The sequence below is a fragment of the Sphaerodactylus townsendi genome, linkage group LG02 (genome assembly GCF_021028975.2).
Source record: "Sphaerodactylus townsendi isolate TG3544 linkage group LG02, MPM_Stown_v2.3, whole genome shotgun sequence".
Taxonomy (NCBI): domain Eukaryota; kingdom Metazoa; phylum Chordata; class Lepidosauria; order Squamata; family Sphaerodactylidae; genus Sphaerodactylus; species Sphaerodactylus townsendi.
Genome location: NC_059426.1, coordinates 11,459,327 through 11,484,416, shown reverse-complemented (window position 1 = coordinate 11,484,416; position 25,090 = coordinate 11,459,327). Strand labels below are relative to the sequence as shown.

The 25,090-nt window shown below is 47.3% G+C and overlaps 1 protein-coding gene across 1 annotated transcript in view; it reads right to left on the bottom strand.

Annotated features, from left to right (window-relative positions):
• Positions 1-600: 600 nt before the first annotated feature.
• PTH2R (parathyroid hormone 2 receptor) overlaps positions 601-25,090 on the bottom strand; it is an 81,738-nt gene continuing 57,248 nt past the window's right edge. Inside the window, exons 10-13 of the mRNA XM_048485636.1 lie at positions 21,682-21,776; positions 10,692-10,830; positions 3,538-3,579; positions 601-1,910 (exon numbers count right to left, since the gene is read on the bottom strand). Coding sequence (XP_048341593.1) covers positions 1,500-1,910; positions 3,538-3,579; positions 10,692-10,830; positions 21,682-21,776 — 687 coding nt within the window. The 3' untranslated portion in view covers positions 601-1,499. The remainder of the gene's footprint in view (positions 1,911-3,537; positions 3,580-10,691; positions 10,831-21,681; positions 21,777-25,090) is intronic.

Here is a 25,090-nt window from a genome sequence, read left to right as displayed (position 1 = left end):
TTGGAATATGCTGCCACAGGAGGTGGTGATGGCCACTAACCTGGATAGCTTTAAAAGGGGCTTGGATAGATTTATGGAGGAGAAGTCGATTTATGGCTACCAATCTTGATCCTCTTTGTTCTGAGATTGCAAATGCCTTAACAGTCCAGGTGCTAGGGAGCAACAGCCGCAGAAGGCCATTGCTTTCACATCCTGCATGTGAGCTCCCAAAGGCACCTGGTGGGCCACTGCGAGTAGCAGAAAGCTGGACTAGATGGCCTCTGGTCTGATCCAGCTGGCTTGTTCTTATGTTCTTATTAAGCCTGCTGGCTGAGTTCACTCAGAACTCTCTCAACTGCCCCCCCCCCACCCCCAGAAGCAAAGTTCACCAAGCCTGGATGCTATTACCAGGAGGGCCTCCTGGAGCCACCTTGAAAGTCTGGTGCCTCTACCATGAAAAATGTGCAGCCAGTGCTTACACACTCAGAAATTTCCCATTGGCTACAATGGATCCACTGCAGAGCACAGAATCTGTCAGGTTCTTTAGCAAGAACATGACTGCTTTGGAGGATGGACTCTAAGGCCTCTCTTTTTTCGCAAACCCCGCCCTCCTCGGACTCCATCCCAAATCTTTAGGAATTTCCACACCTGTAGTTGGCAACTTTTTTTCCAGGCCTGGCTCCAATGAATCCTCCCTCAACGGTCAAAATAGGTCTGGAAAGCACCTGCCTTCTGTCTGCCTTTTTCTAAAAGAAACCCAGCCTGATTCTGTGGTTGCTTAGCAACAGCCACTGAGGGAATCCATCGTTCAAGGGGCTCCTTTTATCAGGTTGGGGTTTTTCAAACCCTCCCAAATGTTTCAATTTTGCTTTAAAGATTTCACTTTTTTTTTTTAGCAAACATGGGGACCTTTTTTAGGTTTCTAGAAAGACCTGATTTGCCTGTTCAGAGCTCCAGTCACCAGATTTAAATAGCCTCGGATTTGCCGATTTTGCTATTGGAATATAAGATTAGTAAAGTATATCTGATAGCTGTATTTTTTAAAAATTATCTGAACACATCCAGTTATGTTTCGTTTTACTGAAAATGGTATAAAAATCATATCAAAAAAGAAAGAGAAGTGTTTTGTTCTGCCCCAAATCCAATGAATTCCAAATTCAATAGTGTTTCTGGCATCGATAGAGTTATCATATTGATAAATAATGTATCTGTTAAGGGCCCACGGCTTAGCAGCAGAGAGCGTCTCCTTTGTATGTAAAAGGTCCTCTAACTGAACCGCCAGTCTTTCCATTCCAGAGATATTCATGGGTACTGGGCTGTGGAAGAGAATTAGCATGACACTTTTAACAACAGCTGCCCGTCACAGAGGAAAACAGAGAAGTCAATGGGCTGATTCTGTGTAAGGCAGCATCATGGGAACTGAGTGGGATTTGTTGATAAAGACTTCCCAGATTCAAATGTGAGCGTTGCCACCTAGGCAGGAGATCACCGCAACCGTCGTATCCAAGGCCCGGGGCTTGTTAAAGCGCCTCCTCTGCTTCCACCTTGCTGAACTCCTCCTCTTCCTCTAGAGGGCCCATGTGAGCATCTTGGAGCCTCAGAGCCTCCTTGAGACAAATGCCGTCCGCCCGCTTCTCTTCCCCTTCATCGGGTGGATCGTGAATCCAGTGAGGCGGGCCATCCTGTTCGGAGTTGCTGCTGACATATCCGGGCAAATTCACGTGCGGGTCGTTGGGCAGGGCGATATTTTTGCTGGCCCGGTTGGCTATCAAGACCATATGGGAACTGGCCACCATGTGGGACTGGATGCTGGGGCTGTGGGTCATGTTGGTCAGGACAGAGCCGTAGCGGTAACTCCCACAAGGAGCCGTCCTTTTCCAGTCGACGGGCGAGTTCCACCTGGCCCATATTTTCTTGATCTCGGTCTGCACCTATGGAAAGCGAACCAAAGGAAATGGTCAGACTGAGATGGAGGGAAGGGACCTTAAAATTGGAGTGGCAGGGCTTTAGGCTTGGGGGTCTTATAAGTAGAAGAAGAAGAAGAAGAAGACTTTATTTACAGTCAATGACCAAATATATTACAAACCTCCAAAATATCTACAACAAAACAAGAATGCCAATCTCTGGTCTTATAAGTAGGGTTGAAGTTATGGGTTGGGAAATAAGCATAAGCATAAGCATTTTATTGCCATTGTGCACGCACAACGAAATTTAAAGCAGCATTCCTCGATGCACACAATTTCAGACTCATACCCCATCCTCACTTTCCCCTTCCTCCACCCATCCCTCCACAGCCCCAAACACATCAACACGAAGCCACGGAGTTCAGCATAGCCACAGCTCTAGAGTAGAAGCTGTCTCTAAGCCTCTTTGTCCTAGTTTTGATAGACCTGTATCGTCTGCCGGATGGTAACAGTTCAAAAAGAGAGTGTGCGGGATGAGACGGGTCTCTCAGAATATTTTGGGCTTTCTTTAGGCTTCGGGGATTATAGAGTTCTTCCAAGGAGGGGAGAGGGCAGCCGATAATCCTCTGTGCAGTAGTGATCACCCTTTGGAGCGCCTTCCTATCTGCCACTGTGCAACTGGAGAACCATACACAGATGCAGTAGGTTAAGACACTCTCTATAGCACAGCGGTAAAAGGACACCAAGAGTTTTCCATTCAGTTGTTGTTTCTTTAAAAGTCTCAGATAGTACAGTCTTTGCTGGAGATTTGAGGGGTGGAGTCTGAGGAGGCCAGGGTTTGGGGAGGGACTGTAATACCATATCTCCAGCCATCACATGGAGGTCAGCTAGGACCTTCTTTCTTATAAAGTGGCTGCCTCAGAAGGCAGAGTCAACCTTGGAACGATTGCTACAGGCAGCAAAGCCACAAACATAAAAGAAGCCCAAGCACATAGATTGAAAGGGAAGAGAGAATAAAATAAACATGGTGGTTGTAATCACCACTGCAACAACAACACTATTTTGGTCTGCACAGTCAATCAGTGGTAAATCAAAGACCCTGCTGAGCTCCATCTAGCCCACAGGTGTCAAACTCGAGGCCCTCCAGATGTTATGGACTACAGTTCCCATTAGCCCCTGGGCAGGGGATGATGGGAACTGTAGTCCATAACATCTGGAGGGCCGCGAGTTTGACACCTATGATCTAGCCCAACCCTCTTTCTAAAAATTCTTGGTGGGCACCAAGGGAGGTGTTGGCAGGGTCCTTGGTGCTTACGTACACCATGTTGGAGACCCCTAGGATAGCTGAGGTATTTTGCAATAATATCCTTGAAGCCGGAGGGCCATGATGCTGACTTTCCTTTTAGCAACTGAGAGGACTAGTTGTGAAGAAGGAGATCCAAATATGCTGCAGCAATGTGTCCTCTTTTTGGCTCCTTTCCCTATGGAACTCAACCAGGCAATAAAAGTGAGGATGGGTGAAGGACCATTAGTCTTCCCAATGTACATGTGGAACGGGCTGCGGCCATTCCCATTTTGCAGGCAGAGGATTGGGAAGAAATGAACCGGATGATCTTGGTCAAGCAGAACTTGGTGCCTAAGCTCGGTGGCTTACCTCTCCATTGCAGTAGCAGTATATGATGGAAACAAAAAATCCCTACAGAAAAATAAAAAAAAACGATTGGGTGGTTTGTCAATACCATCATCTCGAAACATGAGTCATACACTGTATTTAAGTATTGCTAAAACAAAATGGCAGCCTTCCATTAACCAGTTGACACAGAGGAGGAAATGGGGAACTACTCCAGAGCTCAATAGCAGAGTTTCCCACCCTGTTGGTCCTGACCCGAACACGGGTTGCAAAGCCTGTGAAAGTGTGCCCCAGGTTTTTGCAGTTTTAGCCCTTTTCTGCACACAACACTTACTCCAACTCAAACGATGTTTTTAATTCCATCATTTTTCTCCATGTTTGTCTGCACTCCCCTCCTTGAAACCTTTTCTGGCCACTGTAATTTTTTTTTCACTTTTTCCCACACATGGGTCGAATCCCCAAGACCTTCTTACCCAGGTTTCAGAACACAAACTAACCAAGTTTCAGGGACGACCTCCCCATTGCTTCTGCGGCAGATTCCATTTCTGGCACTCGTTCTCCCCGTTCTCCCACGTCCCGGTAGAACCTGACTGTAAGTGGCATAGACCCCATTGACACTGTTCAGAGCTGATCCGAGGGGAGGGACAAGGGTTGAAACCCTGACTCGTTTCCTGCCACGGAGCATGATGCAGAATTCGGGCAACCAATCAGCACTGCTGGCGCTGATGCGATGCATGCACAGCCTTTCCTTTGTTTTGTTTTTGCTTTTGTGATCGGCCAGCCGAAGGGGACGCAGAAAGACGTTAAACAGTCAAACGTGTAACTTTGAATTGTTAACAGTTTACACAGGCAAACGATTAACTGGTAACCCTTTAAGCAGCATAAACATTAGTAAAAATAAACATTAAACTTTTACACATTGGTTTTTTTGATCACACCCCTACAAGGTACTTTTCCGCAGAGGAAAAAGGTCCCGCCCCATCAAGGCACGCCAGCCAATCAGGGGAGACAGGTGAAGCGAGATCGCCTGGTAGTGGGGATTGCTAAGAGTTCTGCAACCGGGTATGTCTGCTGTGTGCTCGCTGCGGTGGGGAGGGAGAAACTCCGATGAAGAGGACATGGTTTCACAACGAACAGGTTTTGATCTATGTGCAATTTTCAAGTGGGGATTCGACCATGCACTACAGCAATGCTACACAGCTTCACTGGTTGAATGGTCCATAAAAACGGGGGGTGAGGGGAGATAAAATGCACAAAAACAGGAAATTAAAAGGAGGAGGAGAGAGATTGGGAAGCCCCCGCAAATGGTGGAGCAAGCTCCAAAGGGGAAGTTTGGTGATCGCACTTGAAGAATGGGAAATGGTTCACTGTTTTGGTGGGAACGAACATTTCAATATGATTGCCAGCTTGGAAATGTTCGGCAAGAAACATTCTGTAAATGTATTTTCAGAAACAGCAGAGACAAAGTTGGCTGAAAACCCAATGACAGGAGGGAGGGGGGGAACCAGTGTGGAACATCACAGAGGAAATGTTTCATTTGTGGGCTGGGAATGATGTAAGCGTTTTGTGTGGAAAAGGCCTTAATTATCTGTGCCTCCTTTATTCACCTATGTCTCTAAATTCCCACAGAAGCAGGCCTCAGTGGAGGGGCGCTAAAGACTCATCCGTTTAGGGTTGCTAGGTCCCCATTGCCACTGGAAGGGAGGTTGAGGTTGCCAGATCCAGGTTGGGAAACTCCTAGTGATTTGGGGGTGGAGCTGTAACGAACTAGCAAAGTCCAGGCCAAAGTAACCGTTCTCAGTTCTTTATTGTACTGGCAGTCATAGTCAGATACAAGCAATGCAAGGTCTGAGAGCCTCAGACCTCTGACAGTAGATTTACACAGTGGCAGTTCACGTTCCCGCCAATACAGAATAAACAAAGCAAATACCCAAAGCAATACAGAATAAACAAAGCATAGTTTCACACAGGCAAGTAGAGATGAAGAAGAAGAAGAAGAAGAAGAAGAAGAAGAAGAAGAAGAAGAAGAAGAAGAAGAAGAAGAAGAAGAAGAAGAAGAAGAAGAAGAGGAGGAGGAGGAGGAGGAGGAGGAGGAGGAGGAGGGGGAGTTTGGATTGATATCCCCCCTTTCTCTCCTGCAGGAAACTCAAAGGGGCTTACAATCTCCTTGCCCTTCCCCACTCACAACAAACACCCTGTGAAGTAGGTGGGGCTGAGAGAGCTCCGAGAAGCTGTGACTAGCCCAAGGTCACCCAGCTGGCGTGTGTTGGGAGTGTACAGGCTAATCTGAATTCCCCAGATAAGCCTCCACAGCTCAGGCTTCCTCCAGATTAGATACACGAGCTCTTAACCTCCTACGCCAAAAAATCCACATCCTAGGCAGAAAGCCAGAAGCAGCTGGCGGCCACCTCCCAAGGACAGATCACACACTAACCACATCCTGACAGGAGCCTGGAGAAAACAGCAACCTTAATGGGAATACAATGCCACGGAGCTCAACCTTCAAAGCGGCCATTGTCTCCAGGGAAACTGATTTCTGTAGTCTGGACATGAGCTGTAATTTCAGGGGAGCCTCAGGACCTACCTGGAGTTCAGCATCCCTCGCAGAAAGGGAAGTAAAAGAACAAGGATGCCCCACGCCTGAGATAATACTGATTTGGAGGCCTCTGCTTTCCACTTGTTGGGTTTGCTTGTGTTGAAGGGCAGGGGGCATTTGGAGCTTTACAATCCAACAGAAAGGTTCAGCGTTGATTAAGGGAGGCCCAGAAGGGAGTGGGCGGGCAATCTGAGTGTGGCTCCTCAAAATTCAAAGCAGCTCTTAGCGTCCCAAAGCTCAGCATTTGCTTCAGGATGACCTTTCAGACTGCATACAAATGCAACATTATGCCATGCTAGGCTACCTGCTGGGAAATACTACTTGCAAAACAGAGTCAGTGCAATAAGGAGGCAGAGACAGTTGCTTTTAACTGAAATAAAGTTTACTGATTTACTAAGAATAAGGGTAAGGTAACTTGGGAGATAAAACAAGAAATGACTAGCCGGCTCATCCGCCAGCTTACCGCTTAGACCAGTGGTGGCGAACCTATGGCACTCAGAGCCCTCTCTGTGGGCACGCGTGCACAGAGTTCGTCATGTGATAATAGTGTAATTATTTCAGGGAGATTATTAGCATTTAACCTAAGACCTAGTTTTGGGGAAGCAGTGGCCCTTTCCCCACTCACCTTTGCCCGAGAGTTGCTGCGGGCAATTCCCGGGCGTATGCTAATTCCTGGCGCCAAGCACTTGCCAAGACTTCGGCTTCAACCCTCAAGACTTCCGCGCCAAGTCGTCAAAAGGCTTCATTTCAAAAGTGCGCCAGGAATTCCGCTGCCGAGGGCGGGAGAGAGAGCAGCTGCCGGGCTGCTGGGCGTTTCACCGCCTCTGAAGCTGGGAAGTAGCTGGACCCCGCTTTTACTTTTGAGGAGCGTAGCGCGGGGCTTAAGGAAAGTGGGGAAAGGGCCAGTGTAGGCAACCCTGTTAAGCGCCGTTAAACCCTACTGATTTTCATGGGAAGAACTAAAGCGTGATCCTTTACCTGGGAGTAAGCTCGGTTGCTGGCAACAGGGCTTGCTTCTGAGTAAACCCTCCTAGGGTTGTGATTCACCCGTTCGATAGGTTGCACAGTTGCTTCAAAGCAAAGCCACAGACTACCACCAAGCTTACTCCTGAGTAACGCACGCCTCGGAGCCAACCGTTTTTTCTATACTAAAACCTCAGTATTCAGGTTAAATAGTCATGTTGGCACTTTGCGATACATAAGTGGCTTTTGGGTTGCAGTTTCAGCGCTCGGTCTCGAAAAGGTTCGCCATCACTAGCTTAGACTATCACATTGCTAACAAAGAACTGCTACTGTGCACGTCAGAGTGTAAAACAGCATGTTTATCTAATGCCTACGTGTACGACTGCACGTATCTCATGCCAGTCGGCTTAACCAATAGGTATCAATTACCTGGTGACTGACTTCTGACCTCACCAACTAATTAGCATGCAACAATTAACTCCTTCACTGCTGGATTGTGTGACTGGCACTTTCCAAATCCCAGCACTACTCCAGAACGGAGCTCCTTTCAGCCAGACAAACAGCTCTCCTTACAACGCTGAACTCAGTGCAGACCAGCTCCCTGCACAAGCAGCCTTCGTGATCGAGGGGAGGTTATAAACTCCCCTCCCAGCAATGACATTTGTCCCGGGCGCCCCCACTGTAGGTCACATGGGGGGGCAAAATGGCCCCCCACATAGACACGCCCCCCTGCCTGGCTGGGCATGAGTGCCTCAGAAGCCCAGACTACACACAGGCCCCCTCGCACTATACCTTAATAGGCACTACACTTTAATAAAGGCTGTTTTTTAGCAGGCGTGGGTTTGTGTGTGTGCAGCCTCACAGGGTGTGTGACAGACAGGCCTGGGAGCCATTTTGCCCCGGGCTCTGGTTCCCCTCCCAGGGAGTGGCTTTACAACTACGTTGACAAAAGAAAGCAACAGAAGGATGCTATAGAATGGAAGAAGAAGAAGAAGAAGAAGAAGAAGAAGAAGAAGAAGAAGAAGAAGAAGAAGAAGAAGAAGAAAAAGAAGAAGAAGAAGAAAAAGAAAAAGAAAAAGAAAAAGAAAAAGAAAAGAAGAAGAAGAAGAGGAGGAGGAGGAGGAGGAGGAAGAGGAGGAGGAGGAGGAGGAGGAGGAGGAGTAGTTTGGATTTATATCCCCCCTTTCTCTCCTGCAGGAGACTCAAAGGGGCTTACAATCTCCTTCCCCCCTCACAACAAACACCCTGTGAGGTGGGTGGGGCTGAGAGAGCTCCGAGAAGCTGTGACTAGCCCAAGGTTACCCAGCTGGTGTGTGTGGGAGTGCACAGGCTAATCTGAATTCCCCAGAGAAGCCTCCACAGCTCAGGCGGCAGAGCTGGGAATCAAACCCGGTTCCTTCAGATTAGATACACGAGCTCTTAACCTCCTACGCCACTGCTAAAAAAAATAGAAGAGCATGCCTGAAGAGTTGGGATGTGTGCCTGTGTGTGTGTGTGTGCGTGCGTGCGTGCGTGCGTGCGTGTGTGTGTTTGAGGAGTGGAAGATGAATTAGCATTGGAATTGCTTGTCTGCCTTATACATAGCAAAACTGAAAAGAAGCTACACTCAAAGAGGAAACCCCACAGGGAATGAATGCGATTTGTATGCCCCCCCCCCCCTCTCTCTGCAGTCTCCCAGAGTGGTTTCAGCTACGCACTCCTTGGATACCAGTGATTTCTATGTATATTGCAGATTCTTGGAATAGAACATTTCTTGATATAGTCAATTGCCAATTAGTGTCAGTTAGTCTTTTTATGTCACAAAAGCATTTAAAAAACACCATGAGGTTGTTGTTTGGGTGTTTTGGACGCATACCAAAGTGGCCCCCTGTCAGGAAGGAACCTGACATCAAGGACTGGGGCGAGGAGCGAGGACTCATACCTGAGGGGGTGGAGGGGGAAGTGTCTTTACCTTTACTACGTTAATGGATCCTTTCCCGTGCTTTCATTTTCCTTTGACGCTTGCAACTGTAGCTAAACTAGAAGCAACCCTGGCACCAGCAGGCTGACCACTATCACTGTGCTGCCCTTGAGATGCTCGACTCCCAAGCCTCCTTCTTTCAGTTCTGCTATCCTCACATTCCATGGGAAACTTAGGTCGATTCCACACTTGTGTTATTGACCTAAATTCGAGCTTCGTTCGGCCTAAGTGCTCCGCACAACCACTGGGATCAAAGTGGTTTTGTACCAGCTTCGCCCCGTGTAACGGTCAGATTTCCGACTCCAGTTGGGAACGACTACTTTTTCAGGGAACCACGCTCGAACTCAGCTCGATTCCAGTAAAGTGCGGAATCTCTGGTGCCAGGAGTCCCCCATTCAGCCAATCACAGCTGAGTGTTTCGGGCATCCGTACAGCTGGCCAATTAAAAAATGCCACCTTTGTCCCTCCATTCCTGTGGCAGTTTTTTTTATAACGTGTGTGGGGATAGACAGAACATGGCCGTAGAACAGTAGCCAATCGGAACGGAGCGGCGAAGAGGCACAGGATGATTCCACCCTCCGAGATGGGATCAAGCTGGTTGCAGTGGGGAACAACAATGGCTTCAACCTAGGTCAGTACCCTTCTCAGGGAAATGGGTCGAACTTATTTTACTCATGTGCGGAATCGCCCATAGAGGGGGTTTTATGGTGGGAAGCTTGAGGGATAAATGTAACTGTGTTTCCAAAGCCCAGCAGAACTGGCTTTGCCAAAGTCAGGTACTAGCTGGGTCCAATAAAGACTTCTGGCTAATCACTCAGAGTCTTCTTATTGACTTCAGACCTCAGACTTGACACCCCTTCACTTTCTGGTATGACTGTCTGTCTCAAGGCCAAGCTGCTGGAGGCGGTAGGGTTGCCAGTTCTCAAGCTATAAGCTATAGCGCAGGGGTCTGCAGCCTGCAGATCTCCAGATGTTCATGGACTACAAATCCCATCAGCCCCTGCCAGCATGGCCATAGTGGGAGACCTGCCACCAGCAACCCACTCTTCTTGCTGCCAAGATCTTGGGAGGTGAGAATTTTTTTAAAAAAATGCTGTCATCACATGGAAGTACAAATAAACTAAAAAATACACACGTTGCACTCTGGCTGTGTCTAATCTTATATATTAGTCTTATTTTTGAGTTTATTTGGGCTAATGTTGACATTGCACTCTTAAAGATAGTGGTGATCACATGGAAGTACATCATGTGGAAACTGGACGTAACATCAGGTTGCTCTAGGAATCACCAGAACCTTCCAGAAGTGATGTCATGTTGTATGACCCCTCCATCTTTGGGCAGTTGCCAGTCATTTGACTTGGGTCTCAAGCTCAAAAGGAGCCTCAACTCTATAGACATTTGTTCATTCCAAATTATGTTTCTCTTCTTCTGGGGTGCCTTATTTTCTTGTGTTGCTAAGTTAAGTCATTTTATTTAGTCAAGTCAATTCTTGTGTCGCTATTTTTCACTTGTATTATGGGTAGGGACCTCAAAAGCTATGATTGTCTTCTCTGGACCTCTGAGTGGGCCTGTATATATCTGCCAAAGTCCAGGGCCAAATCTCCCCTTTGGATAATCCAATGGCATGGATCAGTAGGACAGACAGCACGATTCGCTCACCTGGAAGGAGTTGAAGAAGAGTTCACAATGCATTCGGATCTCCCAGCCTAACCCTGTGAAGGTGTGAGGCAGGCACACAAAGATGATGTAGTGCACTCCAAAGACGAGGATCAGGACCAAGGTAGATTTCGCTAGTTTTCTGGAATATCAGAAAAGCAGCAGCGTTATTATTAGCATTTTAGTATTGCTTTAATTCCAGTTAGATACTTCAAGCAGACAGATACTTTGCCGCAGTTGGGCTGCTTAGGGCATGAAGCTCCCTGATACTGAATCTGACAATCAAGGTCCATCAAGTTCAATATTTATTTTTTTATTTTTATTGATTTAATGTATTTATCGTGGCCATTCTCACTGGGAATAAAGGCTGATTACACAGAGTACATCGACAAATCAACAGGATGGGACGTCCGACAACCAATGCAGTAGGAGGTGTACTGTAGAAATAGGCAAGGGCAGAGAGGCGGCATTTGAAAATTTTGTAAATCGATGAACAGATCTGGAGCCAGTCAGAAATCTGAACACAGAGCTGAAGCAAAATGTTAAGCGTTGTTTACTCCAAGGTGGATTCTGAACAGGCCTCATATAACTGGTGGAGGATGTTATATAAACCATCTCTCTCAGTGTGTGTGTGCGCGCGCACTTGTACAGATCCTGTTCCCAAAATGAGTTTGACCTGTTTTATTCCCCTCAACCCGGAATTCTCAAAAATCGCTAAACCAGTGATCCTTTTGCACAATCCCGAGTTGGAGGTGCTCCAACATGAAGACAACAGTCCATTTATAGCCCTCCCTTCCACCTGTTTGCCATCCACTGTCAGGGAGAATCAGCTTACTGTCAGACCTCGGATCTGGAAACAACAGAAACTGTAGATTTTGTTCTAAAGCTTTTATTTCAGAAGATCGTAGGTAACATCTTTGAACATCTGAGTGGCATGGGAGGGAGTGGCATGCAAGGGAGGGGAGGGGAGGGCCCAGCATTTGGACATGACCCACCCACCATAGCGGAGGGAGGGGGAGAGGGAGGAGAAGGAGTGGCATGCAAGGGGAGGGAGGGGAGGGAGGGAGTGGTGGCATGCAAGGGAGGGGAGGGAGTGAGGAGTGGCATGCAAGGGGAGGGGATAGGGCCCGGCATCTGGCCCTGGCCCACCCATCCTAGTGGAGGGAGGGGAGGGAGGGGTGGCATGCAAGGGAGGGGAGTGAGTGCGGAGTGGCATGCAAGGGGAGTAAACAGCTCCCTGGAGGGACAGGTGTGCATCAGGTATGACCTGATGAGCATGTCCTATCATCCCGTGTGACATAGCTGCCCATTTTGAGTGCAGCCAGGGGCAGATGCCGGGCTGCCAGGGGCAGACTGGGAAATCAAAACAACCCAGCTATATTCCGTTGCCCCCTCCGACAAAGTCAAGCGCCCCTACTCCCCTCTACAAACTACAAAGGATTTACTACAAAGCACTGAAAGCCTGGGAACAATTCACACCTTCCTTTGATAAGAGCTGTGTCCAGGATGCTCCGACTTTCGCCCCACATCAAAGGATGGTAAATCGCCTCCCCCTGCCTACCTGCCATTTGGGTACTGGCAGGCTCAGTTCTGACACTCGCCCATCATTCTGTCCTGGTCAACCAGCAGGTTGTGGGCAGATTCTCTGTGCACCCGGCAGTGTACGAAGTTCCCCAAGCACGTTTTCTCTCCATGGCAGTGAGTACGACTGATCTGCAGCAACATGTCCTGTTTTGGGAGGGCGGTGCCTTTTCCTCCCTCCCCATTTTGTGTGTTGCACCTGCACAGCTACGCAGATGCAGATTGTGAGACAATCGGCCTGGCTGCGAGGGTTTATTCCGGCATACCTGCGCAGCTACTCATGTGTTGCCGGAAATTTAAAAAAGAGAAAGAGAAGTGTCTTCACGGGAAGGCACGGAAGCAACCCGGAGTGTTTCCATGGGCTCCAATTTTGCTGCCTGAATGGGTGAAAGGCACACATGTGAATGGGGGGGAAAAGGAAAGGAAAACAGGTTCCTTTGCAAGGACTGCATCCCATTATAATATGCTGTGTGGAATTCACCGGACTGGTAGAGGCTGCCCGAATTTGGAGGTTAAAGGCCTTTTATATCATCTCTTTAATCTTTTTTACTGGAGGTGCCCGGGATAGAACTTGGGACCTTTTGCATGCAAAGCAGATGCCCGACTACTGAGCCACAGCCCTTCCCCGGTTGCTTAACCCAGCTGGCTGCAATGAGATTCAAGTGACGCCCTGATGCCCAGGACTGCAGTCAGGCTCTCCTATCCGCCAGACACACAATGTAAAAGAAAATGTTGTAGGCATCGCGAATGTCACTGAAGATGGTGCGATGGTGGGAGAAGTAGAACAGCCGATTTTGACCTGGACTGGTGATTTATTATTATCATTAATTTTTTTGTTTAATATCACAGCTGCCAGTTCTTTAGCTGATAGTTGGCCTTTCATTACAATTCGAGCCTCACCCAGAGGCTTAGGAGGTTGTAATGTATCAGCGTAGTATTTGTGCGGATCCCAGCAGGGCTGCTGTCTGAATCTGACAGATGGTTGATTTTGTTCATTTGAAGATATTTCAAGTACTGCCCTACTGTTTTAAAAATGGCACCCAGGCTGCCAATTACAACTAGGATGACCTCTGCTGGTTTCTGCCATAGTCACTGAATCTTGATTTTCAAATAGTGGTATTTAGTTACCTTCTCACGTTCTTTCTCAATGACTCTGCTGTCACTGCTATGTTGACAATGATCACTTCCTTGTCCTCAATAACTGTGGTGTCCAGTGTATTATGTGCCGACACTTTGTCTATTTGGATTTGCAAGTCCCACAAGATCTTGACCTTCTCATTTTCCATGACTTTCTCTGGACAATGTTCCCACCAGTTTTCAGCTGTCTTAATGTTGTAATTCTTGCATAAATTCCAGTGGATCATCTTGGCTACTGACTTGTGCCTCTGTTTTTATTCAGTCTGGATGATGATGATGATGATGACGACAACAACAATGATGATGATGACAACGTGACAGTGATGATGACGATGATTGCATAACGCATCAGGGCCCTCACAGTGTCAGCTTTTTTGCAGCCCTTGACTACAAAGGCAATATTGGCATTCCTAAGTTTTTTCTTTGCTAATCTTTGCCATTATCTTTTCAATAATTATATCATGGCAAGGAAACCTAAAGTTCTCTTTCACTCGCTCCTCCAAACCTAGTGAATAAGAGCTAATTGCCTTGCACTGGGGCTTTCTCCACAATTAATATAGGCTTAACAGACAATATTCCTTCCTGGAGAGTCCACAAAGACATGCTTTGACTTGCTATTCATTAGAACGCATAAATATCTAATGAGGGAGAACCAGTTGTATAAGCCAAACAGGCATGTTTCCAAGCATACTTATGAAGAGTGGGAGAGTTTTTGCTTTAATCCTTCCCACAGACTCATACCCTGAGGAGATTTTTCCCTCCAAAATCCTAACCATCAATTATGCTTTGACATAGCTGTCCTTTTGTTTGTCAGTATGCAATGTAGTAACTTTGTGTATACACTTTGCATTTTCCCACTTTAACCAATTAAATTAAATAGCAAGAATGGTTCTTAGTATTTCAACTGGGGCACTTCACAGACAGGAAGTTTAGCAGCTCTCTAGGGACACCAAAATAATCTTTCTCCTATTTGTCAGGAAAAAAATACTAAAGTGGCACCAGAGGCTTGTAAAGTTTTAACAAAGAATCAAAAGTTTTTTTATTTACAAGAAATATATCAGGAAGTTTTTCTGGCAAAGGATAAAATTCAAATTATATACAAGAAGCTTGTTTCAAGAGGTTACTATTTTACAAGTTGTTTCAGTATCTTTTTACAGTTGACACAACGTTCACACAGGTCACTTTCTTTAAAACCTTCAAGTTGTTACAGTTACTTATATTCTTCACAAACTAAGGACCCATCAGGATAGGTGGACAGTTTTTTTGTTTGACTTTCTAGTTTATGTGCTAAATCTTTGATTCCACCCACAGGTAAGTATAACCTACACAGTTCCTCAGACACTAACTTGAAGACAGTCTTTCCCCTAGAGTGACTCTCTCTCATGATGCTTCTTAGAGAAGGACTTGTGAGTTTCCTCCAGGAAATCCAATCCTTTCTCTTTTTAAAAACTCAAACACCCCCAGGAGCTTCACTGCCCCATATCTGGGTGAGTTCTCAGAGAAATTAACCAAGCCACCAGTGTGATTTATCTTTGTCACTGTGTTGTGGTTAGCTCCAGGACCTTGGCACAGACTCCCCAACTTAAATCTGTCCTTCCTGGCACTTAATTAGAGTCACTCAGCTCACTTAGAACTGGCCCTTAGCCATCACAGAATGGAACTCAAACAGAACACCTGTTCCCTCTGATATGCTATTCAGTTCCCCCCTCAAGACTCTCAGTGCTCAGGCTAAGAATGCTCTGCAATTCTCTCTAGCCAATCATGTGGAGTTCCATGTTAACCCTTTACACTCTTAACATTCTACTGTCTAAAGGTGCCTAAGTGTCTGTATACATTACAGCACACTTCCAGAAAATCTACAGGAGAGACCTGTAGAAGGAAATATTCCATACTTGCACTCATATGACATCAGAATAGCTGGCCACTTGTATAGGGAAAAGTATTCTTTAGATTACGATTTCTTTCAACTGCAACAAGAATGTGAACAGAATCTACTTGAATAAATGTAGTTTTATCTTTTTTGCAATTGACGTCTTGGGTGGACTGATATTTACTGCACTCAGTATCATGCTTGTATGATTGGGCAAACTCTGCTATTTTAATCACTGCATCCAACATTTATACTCCACTTTTCTCTCTTGTAAGGGGTCTCAAAGTGATTACAATCACCTTCTGTTCCTCTCCACACAACCGGCACGTTTGTGAGGTAGGTGGGCCTGGGAAAGTTAAAAATAGTAAGAATCTGATCTAAAAAAAAACTTTTTGCTCATCATCTCACCATAGATGGAGCTTGTTATATATACACAAAAAGTTCCAAATTTTGCAAGACAACCACTTTACACTATTTTACAGAACTGATTATCCTAAGACGAAAAAGGAGGGAATTGAAAACAATCACCTCAGGACTCCTTCTGCCTTGCTAAAGCTCTTGCTTAACTCACTTTCACCCCTAATTTACTCACATGCTTAGACAGTGGAAGTATTTGTAGTTCACCATAAATGGTTATGTGATCAAGCCCCTCACAGAAGAATCAAGTTGGGACCCCTGAATCAACACCCAGTGGACAAACTTTGGTGTCACCAGTAAAGCAAATCAACTCCAAAGGTTCTTAGGGTGTTCCCTAGCACTGCCAGCCTTCAAGTAAATAAGAACATAAGAACTAGCCTGCTGGATCAGACCAGAGTCCATCTAGTCCAGCACTGTGCTACTCGCAGTGGCCCACCAGGTGCCTTTGGGAGCTCACCTGCAGGATGTGAAAGCAATGGCCTTCTGCTGCTGCTGCTGCTGCTCTCGAGCACCCAGTCTGCTAAGGCATTTGCAATCTGAGATCAATTGGTAGCCATAGATCGACTTCTCCTCCATAAATCTGTCCAAGCCCTTTTTAAAGCTATCCAGGTGAGTGGCCATCACCACCTCCTGTGGCAGCATGTTCCAAACACCAATCACACATTGCGTGAAGAAGTGTTTCCTTTTATTAATTCTAATTCTTCCCCCCAACATTTTCAATGGATGCCCCCTGGTTCTAGTATGGCTGGAGATCTCACGGAGTTATACCTGATCTCCAGTCTAGAGATCTGTTTACCTGAAGAAAACGGCTGCTGTAGAGGGTGGACTCTACACTGAAGTCCCTCCCCTTCCCAAACCCCGTCCTCCACAAGCTGCAGCCAAAAAAATCTCCAGGAATGTCCCAACCCGAAGCTGACCACTCCAGCACTCCCTGAACTGGTTAAGATTTAGGCCCACATGATTTTGAAATCAGAGGGATTAAATTAGTAACAAATCCCAGTTTGTTAGGAAGAGAAGAAGAGTTTGGATTTAGGCCCCCATCTTTCCCTCCTGTAAGGAGACTCAAGGCGGCTTACAAACTCCTTTCCCTTCCTCTCCCCACCACAGACATCTTGTGAGGTAGGTGGGGCTGAGAGAGTTCAGAGAGAACTGTGGTGGATTCTGCACAGCATATGTATAATGGGTAGTAGATTGGAGAGGAGATGTCTGAGGGGGGGATATGATTGAAGTCTATCAAATTATGCACGGGATAGAAAATGTTGACAGAGAGACATTTTTCTCTCTTTCTCACAATACTAGAACCAGGGAGCATCCATTAAAAATGCTGGGGGGAAGAATTAGGACTAATAAAAGGAAACACTTCTTCACGCAACGTGTGATTGGTGTTTGGAATATGCTGCCACAGGAGGTGGTGATGGCCACTAACCTGGATAGCTTTAAAAGGAGCTTGGACAGATTTATGGAGGAGAAGTCGATCTATGGCTACCAATCTTGATCCTCCTTGATCTGAGGTTCAAATGCCTTAGCAGACCAGATGCTCAGGAGCAGCAGCAGCAGGAGGCCATTGCTTTCCCATCCTGCATGTGAGCTCCCAAAGGCACCTGGTGGGCCACTACGAGTAGCAGAGTGCTGGTCTAGATGGACTCTGGTCTGATCCAGCAGGCTTGTTCTTATGTTCTGATATTTAATGCCTATGGACATATTTCAACTGAAATTGAAATATTTCCACTCGAATTTCAGCTGAAAAGAAACTTCATCGCTGCTACTTGATTTCTCCAGAGTTATGTCCCAAACACCCATCAATGTTAATGGCTGCCTTGATTTGAGATTGCAAATGCCTTAACAGTCCAGGTGCTCAGGAGCAGCAGCAGCAGAAGGCCATTGCTTTCACCTCCTGCATGTGAGCTCCCAAAGGCACCTGGTGGGCCACTGCGAGTAGCAGAGAGTTGGACTAGATGGACTCTGGTCTGATCCAGCAGGCTAGTTCTTATGTTCTTATGTTCTTAAATGCCTTAGCAGACCAGGTGCTCGGGAGCAGCAGCAGCAGAAGGCCATTGCTTTCACCTCCTGCATGTGAGCTCCCAAAGGCACCTGGTGGGCCACTGCGAGTAGCAGAGAGTTGGACTAGATGGACTCTGGTCTGATCCAGCAGGCTAGTTCTTATGTTCTTATGTTCTTAAATGCCTTAGCAGACCAGGTGCTCGGGAGCAGCAGCAGCAGAAGGCCATTGCTTTCACCTCCTGCATGTGAGCTCCCAAAGGCACCTGGTGGGCCACTGCGAGTAGCAGAGTGCTGGACTAGATGGACTCTGGTCTGATCTAACAGGCTAGTTCTTATGTTCTTACATAGTCTTCATAAAGGAACCCCTTTTTTCCCTTTTCCCATTCACATGTGTGCCTGTCACCCACTCGGGCAGCAATTGGAGCCCACGAAAACAGCTTTGCACGGAGATGCTTCTCTCTCTTTTTAATAAATTTCCTGCAACACGTGTGTAGCTGCACAGGCATACAGAAATGAACCCCTGTAGCCATGCCAATCCTCCCACAATACGATCGGCTGCACCTGGGTAACTGCACATGTGCAACACACAAAAGAAAAAGAAAAACAAAAAGGGACCTCCCTTCCCTGGCTGGGCAATAAGGAACATGTTGCTGTAGATCAGTCATACTCACTGCCACAGGGAGAAAACATGCTTGGAGGACTTTGTACACTGTCAGGAACAACCTGCTGGGTGACCTGCACAGAATGGCAGGTGGGCTGATTCTCCCTGACAGTGGTTCTCAACCTGGGGTTCGAGACCCCTTTGGGGGTCAAACAACCCTTTCACAGGGGTCGCCTAAGACTCTCTGCATCAGTGTTCTCCATCTGTAAAATGGACAAATGTTAGGGTTGGGGGTCACCACAACATGAGGAACTGTATTAAAGGGTCGCCAGCATTAGCGAGATTGAGAACCACTGGTGTAGAACTTGGGTGGAAGGGAGGGGAATAAAGCATCTTACAGACAGAAGCCTTTTTTGGGAATTATAAATTACAATATTTTAAAAAAGGGAACGTTTATCTATTCACTGAACCCATTAAAATACATTAAAATATGCATTAAGTATCTGCATACGGACCCTGTATACAGAACACAAAGAGAGCTAAATTAATCATGACTGTTTTGCGGAGAATAATTACGCTTAGCCAGGTAATGCTTCAGAAAGCTCGCAACATTTTCACAGATCACAAGGACCATTGAGTGGAAAGTTCATAACAGATGATGACATGTCAATATTTAACCTCTCTATCAAGGGGTGAATATACATGGAGCGTGGAAAATCATATATAGGACCTGAGCCCCAGATCCTCCATCCCTCCATCCCTCTGCCTGCCCGCCTGCCTGCCTGCCGCGGCGGTGTTGTTGCCTCTCTCACCGTCTTCACCACCCATCGCGCTTCTCCCTCTGAGGGGTCCGGGGCAGTGGGGGGGGGGGCGGCCGCCCTGGGGGAGACCCGCCCTTGCCCCCTGCCCTGAGCCCCCCTCACGCGCTGATTTTTTTTAAAAAAATAAAGCATCTCTTGCCTGTTGTGTTCACGTGGGAGAACCTCCACCCAGAGACTGTGCAAAGGGATTGCTGATTTAGCAATTTTTGAAAATCCCAGACTGAAGAAGAAGAAGAGTTTGGATTTATATCCCCCCTTTCTCTCATGCAGGAGACTCAAAGGGGCTGACAATCTCCTTTCCCTTCCCCCCTCACAACAAATACCCTGTGAGGTGGGTGGGGCTGAGAGAGCTCCGAGAAGCTGTGACTAGCCCAAGGTCACCCAGCTGGCGTGTGTGGGAGTGCACAGGCTAATCTGAATTCCCCAGAGAAGCCTCCACAGCTCAGGCGGCAGAGCTGGGAATCAAACCCGGTTCCTCCAGATTAGATACACGAGCTCTCAACCTCCTACGCCACTGCTGAGAGGAACAGAACAGGCCCAACTTGTTTTAGGAATGAGACCTATGTGAAGTCTCCCCCCCCCACCAAATGATTCATATACAGTCCTATGCCTGTTATATCCAGCCTGTGTGGAACCCACCTGTGATTAACCCAAAGTCACCCAGCAGGAGTGGGGAAACAAATCAGGAGAGGGGAAGAGTGGGGAGACAAATCAGGTTCACCAGATTTGAGTCCACGTGCTTTTAACCACTACACCAAGCTGGCAAGGATTAGAGATTTTACTTTTTAAATTTAGCACCAAATGATCAGGCTGTGTGGCTTCTTCGATGGTTGTTTCTGCACGGTCCAAATATCCTGAGTTGAGCGAGGGAAATATCCCAGTGTGGCCCAGAGGTTCGCACGTTCCTGTTCCTAAAGCGGGTTTGCCCTGCGATATTTCCCTTATCCCAGGATTTTCAAAAATCGCCAATTTGCTGATTCTTTTTAAAAATCCCGGGGTGAACCCACTATCGTGCAAACACCCCAGGAGCAGAACCAATTTATTTTTCCTGCCCAGCCACCTGATCTCCCCTCCCCACCGCCTGCGCTCCTGATCTCCCTCCCTGACGTTCATTCAAGCTGCCACTCAAAAACAGCAGCCAATCAGAATGGGGGACACCGGGCATGGGCGGACACACTTGCAGTGTAAATACAAAGGACCCGGATTCGTACAAAACAAACTGGAGTATTCTCTCTTGGTCTTCACTTGATTCCTTCACAGAAACGGGCAGCCATGCGAAGGGAGAAACTGCGATAAAATAGACTCGGATTTTAAGAAACCGATCGTAACCAGGTATAATTGTGCCGTGCGGAAACGGCCTATGAGTCAGTAAAAAAGAAAGCATGAAGTGTCATGGAGGTTAGAACAGAATAAATTATGATCTCTCAGAGAAGATACATTCTGAAAATGCCATCGTTTTAGTTCACTGTGAATTTAACACCTCCCTGCCATTTAGAATGCCAGAGAAATATCTTCATATACTAATCTCCCTACAAAAAAACTCAGTGTGGCCTGTGTTTAGACTGAGTGATAAGATTTTTTCATAAGGTTACCCAGCATGCTTTGTGATTCCCAGCGGTGCCCACCAACATCTTTTCTGGTGCCTGCACACTTTTTAGAAAGTTGGAGGGACAGATAAGGTTTTTGTTCAGCAAGACTTTTGATTGACTATTGTAGATTTGATTGCCAGTGCAGATTGTTGCTTTTGCAGGTTGTTGCTTTGGCAGCAGCTGCCACCGTGGCACAAGGATCTACAGCAGTGTTTCCCAACCTTTTTGACGTCACGGTACTCTTGACCTCACTCTTCATATCTCATGGTACCCCTGCCATCCTCCCCCCACCTTCCCCTCCTAGTCCCCCTGCTTGCCACCCCCACCTTCCCCTCCCAGGGTGAAGGTGGGGGTGGCAAGGGTGATGGGAAGCATGGGGGTGGGTTGGTGGGAAGTGGCTGCTGATTTTGCGGCAGGTCCTACCCCCTGGGCCAGCTCCATATTCTTGCTCCATATTCTTGCCATATTCACCGCAAAAGTGAGGGGGGGCGGTAGCATTGCCGCGGTATCCCTGGGACCTGTAGTCCATAACATCTGGAGGGCCGCAAGTTTGACACCTATGCTGATTACAACCAAACCAGTCCTCAGGAGAAGAGATGTCTTAGATCAGTGACTGAGACTCTGTTTTAAATTTTGATGGCAGGCACACATATCATTCAGCTTGACTAAAACCTGCCTTACATATGGATTAAACAGACAAGAAAAAAAGATCAATTTCCTATTGCATTCTTTGAAACTTTCATGTTCAGATGTGTCAGTTTTAAATCCTAACTCAGAGTGCTGAAATTAGTAAATATAGACGTTGTTTTGACATATATATTAAAAAGTAGCACTGGTGAATTTGAAAACACAGCTTTATTTACACTGTGAAAGTTTAGTCCCCCATCGTTTCCAAAAATTATGTAATGTTTCCACACTTATTTGCTTTTTTGGAACATTTAGAGGAGGAGATTTAACATGTATCATGGAGACTTACCTATATTGCTTCCTTGTGTCGTAGCCAACTGCGTTGGTCTCCCAGATTTTTGTAGCCAAAACTCGAACAGTGTTCAGGAACAAAACAAAGTTTAACTGTAAAACAGAACGCAGATTGTTATCTCATGATGCCTAAGTAATATAGGCTACAATGTTAAGGACACATTCCTGGGAGTAAGTCCCATTGAATAGCATGCGACTTTTGAGTAGACCTGTTTGCACCTATAGCAGAAAACTTCCTGGCCATTTCCCTCAGTTCACTATCATCTCCAGTAGTGCAGGCTGGTGGTTCTCAGGCCATTGGAGGGGAAATGGGTTGAAATAGTGGGGCAGTGGTGATGAGATGTGTGATGTTACACCTGGTAGAAAATGGAAGTGTTGCTATGATGCTGAGGCTGATGCTCTAGGAGTTGCCAATAAAACTCTATGACAGGCCCCCTTCCCCTCAGAGTGGCAGATGATGGGCCCCCTTCCCCTTCCCTCCCTTCCCTGCATGGTGGGTGGGCCACAACCAGATGACACACCCCCTTCCCCTTCCTACCCTTACCCCCAGGGTGTGCAGGCCAGGGGCAAAATGAGGCAGCCCTGGGCAAACTGTAGCCCTGGGCAAAACCTGATTTGGATGCCCCCCCCATGGGCAGCCACTCCACCACCACCAAAATTTTTTTTGCACCAGGACATTGGTGCCTGCAGGGGGTGCATTTTTAGACATATCAGCACCAAAATTTCAGCATATCATCAAGAGACTGTCCTTATGCTACTCCCCAAGGCTGGTGAGGTTTGGTTCAAGGAGTCCAAAGTTATGGACTCCCAAAAAGGGTGCCCCATACCCCATTGTTTCCCATGGGAGCTAATAGATGGGGGCTACAGTTTTGAGTGTCCATAACTTTGGCCCCCCTGAACCAAAGTGCACCAAACCTGGGGGGTATCATCAGCACAGTCTCCTGATGAGACCCTGAAAGTTTTGAGACTGTGCCTTCAGAAATGTGCCCCCCCAGCCTGCAACCTCCATTGACAGCAATACAGAAAACTCAATGCAGAACAAAGTGTCTGAGGCAAATTTCTAGGATGTTCCTGAAGGGGGCGCATTTTTGGATGTATCAGCACCAAAATGTCAGGGTATCATCTGGAAACAATCCTAATGGGACTCCCCAAGTTTGGTGCAGTTTGGTTTAGAGGGTCCAAAGTTATGGACCCTCAAATGGGGTACCCCATCCCACATTCTTTGCTAAGGAGATGGGGGCTACCCTTTTGAGGGTCCATAACTTTGGACCCCCTGAACCAAACTGCACCAAACCTTGGGGTTGGCATCATGACAGTCTCAGGATGATACTCTGACATTTTGGTGCTGATACGTCCAAACATGAACATTTGGAGCACCATAGGTTGACCACTCCTGGACTAGATGAATACTGGCATCCAAAAGGCCCTCTAGTGAGTACCCACCAACAGATCATCTTTGATTGGTGGGACAGTCAAGAGGGCCTCTCACTATCATCTCAATCCCTGGGCAGGAATGTAGGGGAGAAGACAGACTTTCAGCAAGGGTGCCATTTTCTCAGGGGAAACTGATTTCTGTCGTCCGGAGATGTTTGATGACCAAGTTTGATTCCCCACTCCTCCACATGAGCTGCGGACTCTTATCTGGTGAACTAGATTTGTTTCCTTGCTACTCCGCATGAAACCTGTTGGGTAACCTTGGGCTAGTCACAGTTCTCCCTGAACTCACTCAGCCCCACCTTCTTCACAAAGTGTCTGTTGTGGGAAGAGGATGGGAAAGGAGTTTGTAAGCCCCTTTTGTGGAGGGATATAAATCCAAACTCCTCCTCCTCCTCCTCCTCCTCTTCTTCTTCTTCTTCTTCTTCTTCTTCTTCTTCTTCTCTTCTTCTTCTTCTTCTTCTTCTTCTTCTTCTTCTTCTTCTTCTTCTTCTTCTCCTTCTCCTTCTCCTTCTCCTTCTCCTTCTCCTTCTTCTTCATTTGAAAACATTCCCATAATTATTTACTGATACAAGGTGGCAGTAAACAGTGCACAAATATTTGAGGGATTAGTGGTAGACTTGAGGAAAGCAGGGGGAGGCCAGATGGGATCATAGCTGCTTCAACCATAGCTGCTTCGATCCCCTCCCTCCCCTCCCTTGCATGCCACCCCTCCCTCCCTCCCCTCTCTCACCCCCCTTCCATTGCATGCCACCCCTCCCCTCCCTCTGCTAGGGTGAGTGGGCCATGTCCAGATGCCGGACCCTCTTCCTCCCCTCCCTTGCATGCCACCCTCCCTCCCCTTCTCTTTCATGCCTTTCCCTCCCCTCCCTCCCCTCCCTTGCATGCCACCCCTCCCTTCCTCTCCCTTCCTCTCCTTCCCTTGCATGCCTGATGGAACAGCTCTGTCTTACAGGCCCTGTGGAATTGCATGAGATCCTGCAGGGCCCCGGTCTCATTGGACAGAGTGTGCTACCAGAATGGGGACAGAGTTGAGAAAGCCACCTAGCTGCGGCATTCTACAGTACCTGCGGACTCCTTATGTAGTAGCATCAAGGATGCCAGCAGCAATCTGTTATTGTGGAGCGATCAGAGACTCGCTTGTCAAAGACGGAATTAGCTCTGTGACCAGAGATCACAGGCTCCGTGAGCCATTGTTGGAGATGCTGATATAACACAAACTCGTTGCATGGAAATTGCCAAGGCAGCGGGAGTGTTTAAAGGCAGGATCAGAATATTAAATTAGCAGACCCACGAGAGACACAAGCGCGTGCCGAACAAGAGCTAGGTCTGAACTGTAAACAGAAAAGGCAGCCCGGTGAAAGGGCACTCGGAATACACTGGTTATATTGTTGGAAACAGCACATAAAAGATAAAAGGCAAATGCACATCAGGTTGCTAGATGTCAAGTGAGCTCCTCATATCCCTGGCAGCGTTCAGTGGAGCAGTGGCGGAGGAATGGTGGAATGGGGGGGGACAATAGCACCGCAATGTCACTTCCAGCTAAGCATGCAGAATTAATGTTGCTGTGTTTCACAGCACTCTAGGACTTTCCCTGATCTCTGTAGCCTATTATGCATGGAGTGCTTTCCTCAGGCTCTTCGCTGCACAGGGCAGTCACAGTAGAATCCCCTTGTGGTTCTGTGTTTACACACAAGGAAGTGCGCCATGGCCTGCTGTGTGGTTCGGCTGCCCCCACTTTCAGGTCGCTCTTGGCAGTGGCATAGAACCAACAGGGGGGCATGACGCCCCGGGCACGTGCTGTGGTGGGGGTGTGGCTGAGGTGTGGAGGGGCATGGCAGGGGCATTCCAGGGCATTCTGGGGACATGGCAGGGAAGGAAAGGGGCGGACGGGTTAGGGTTAGTTTCCCCTTGCTCTGCTCCTGGCTCCCGCTCAGTGGTGGGATCCAAACATTTTGGTAACAGGTTCCCAT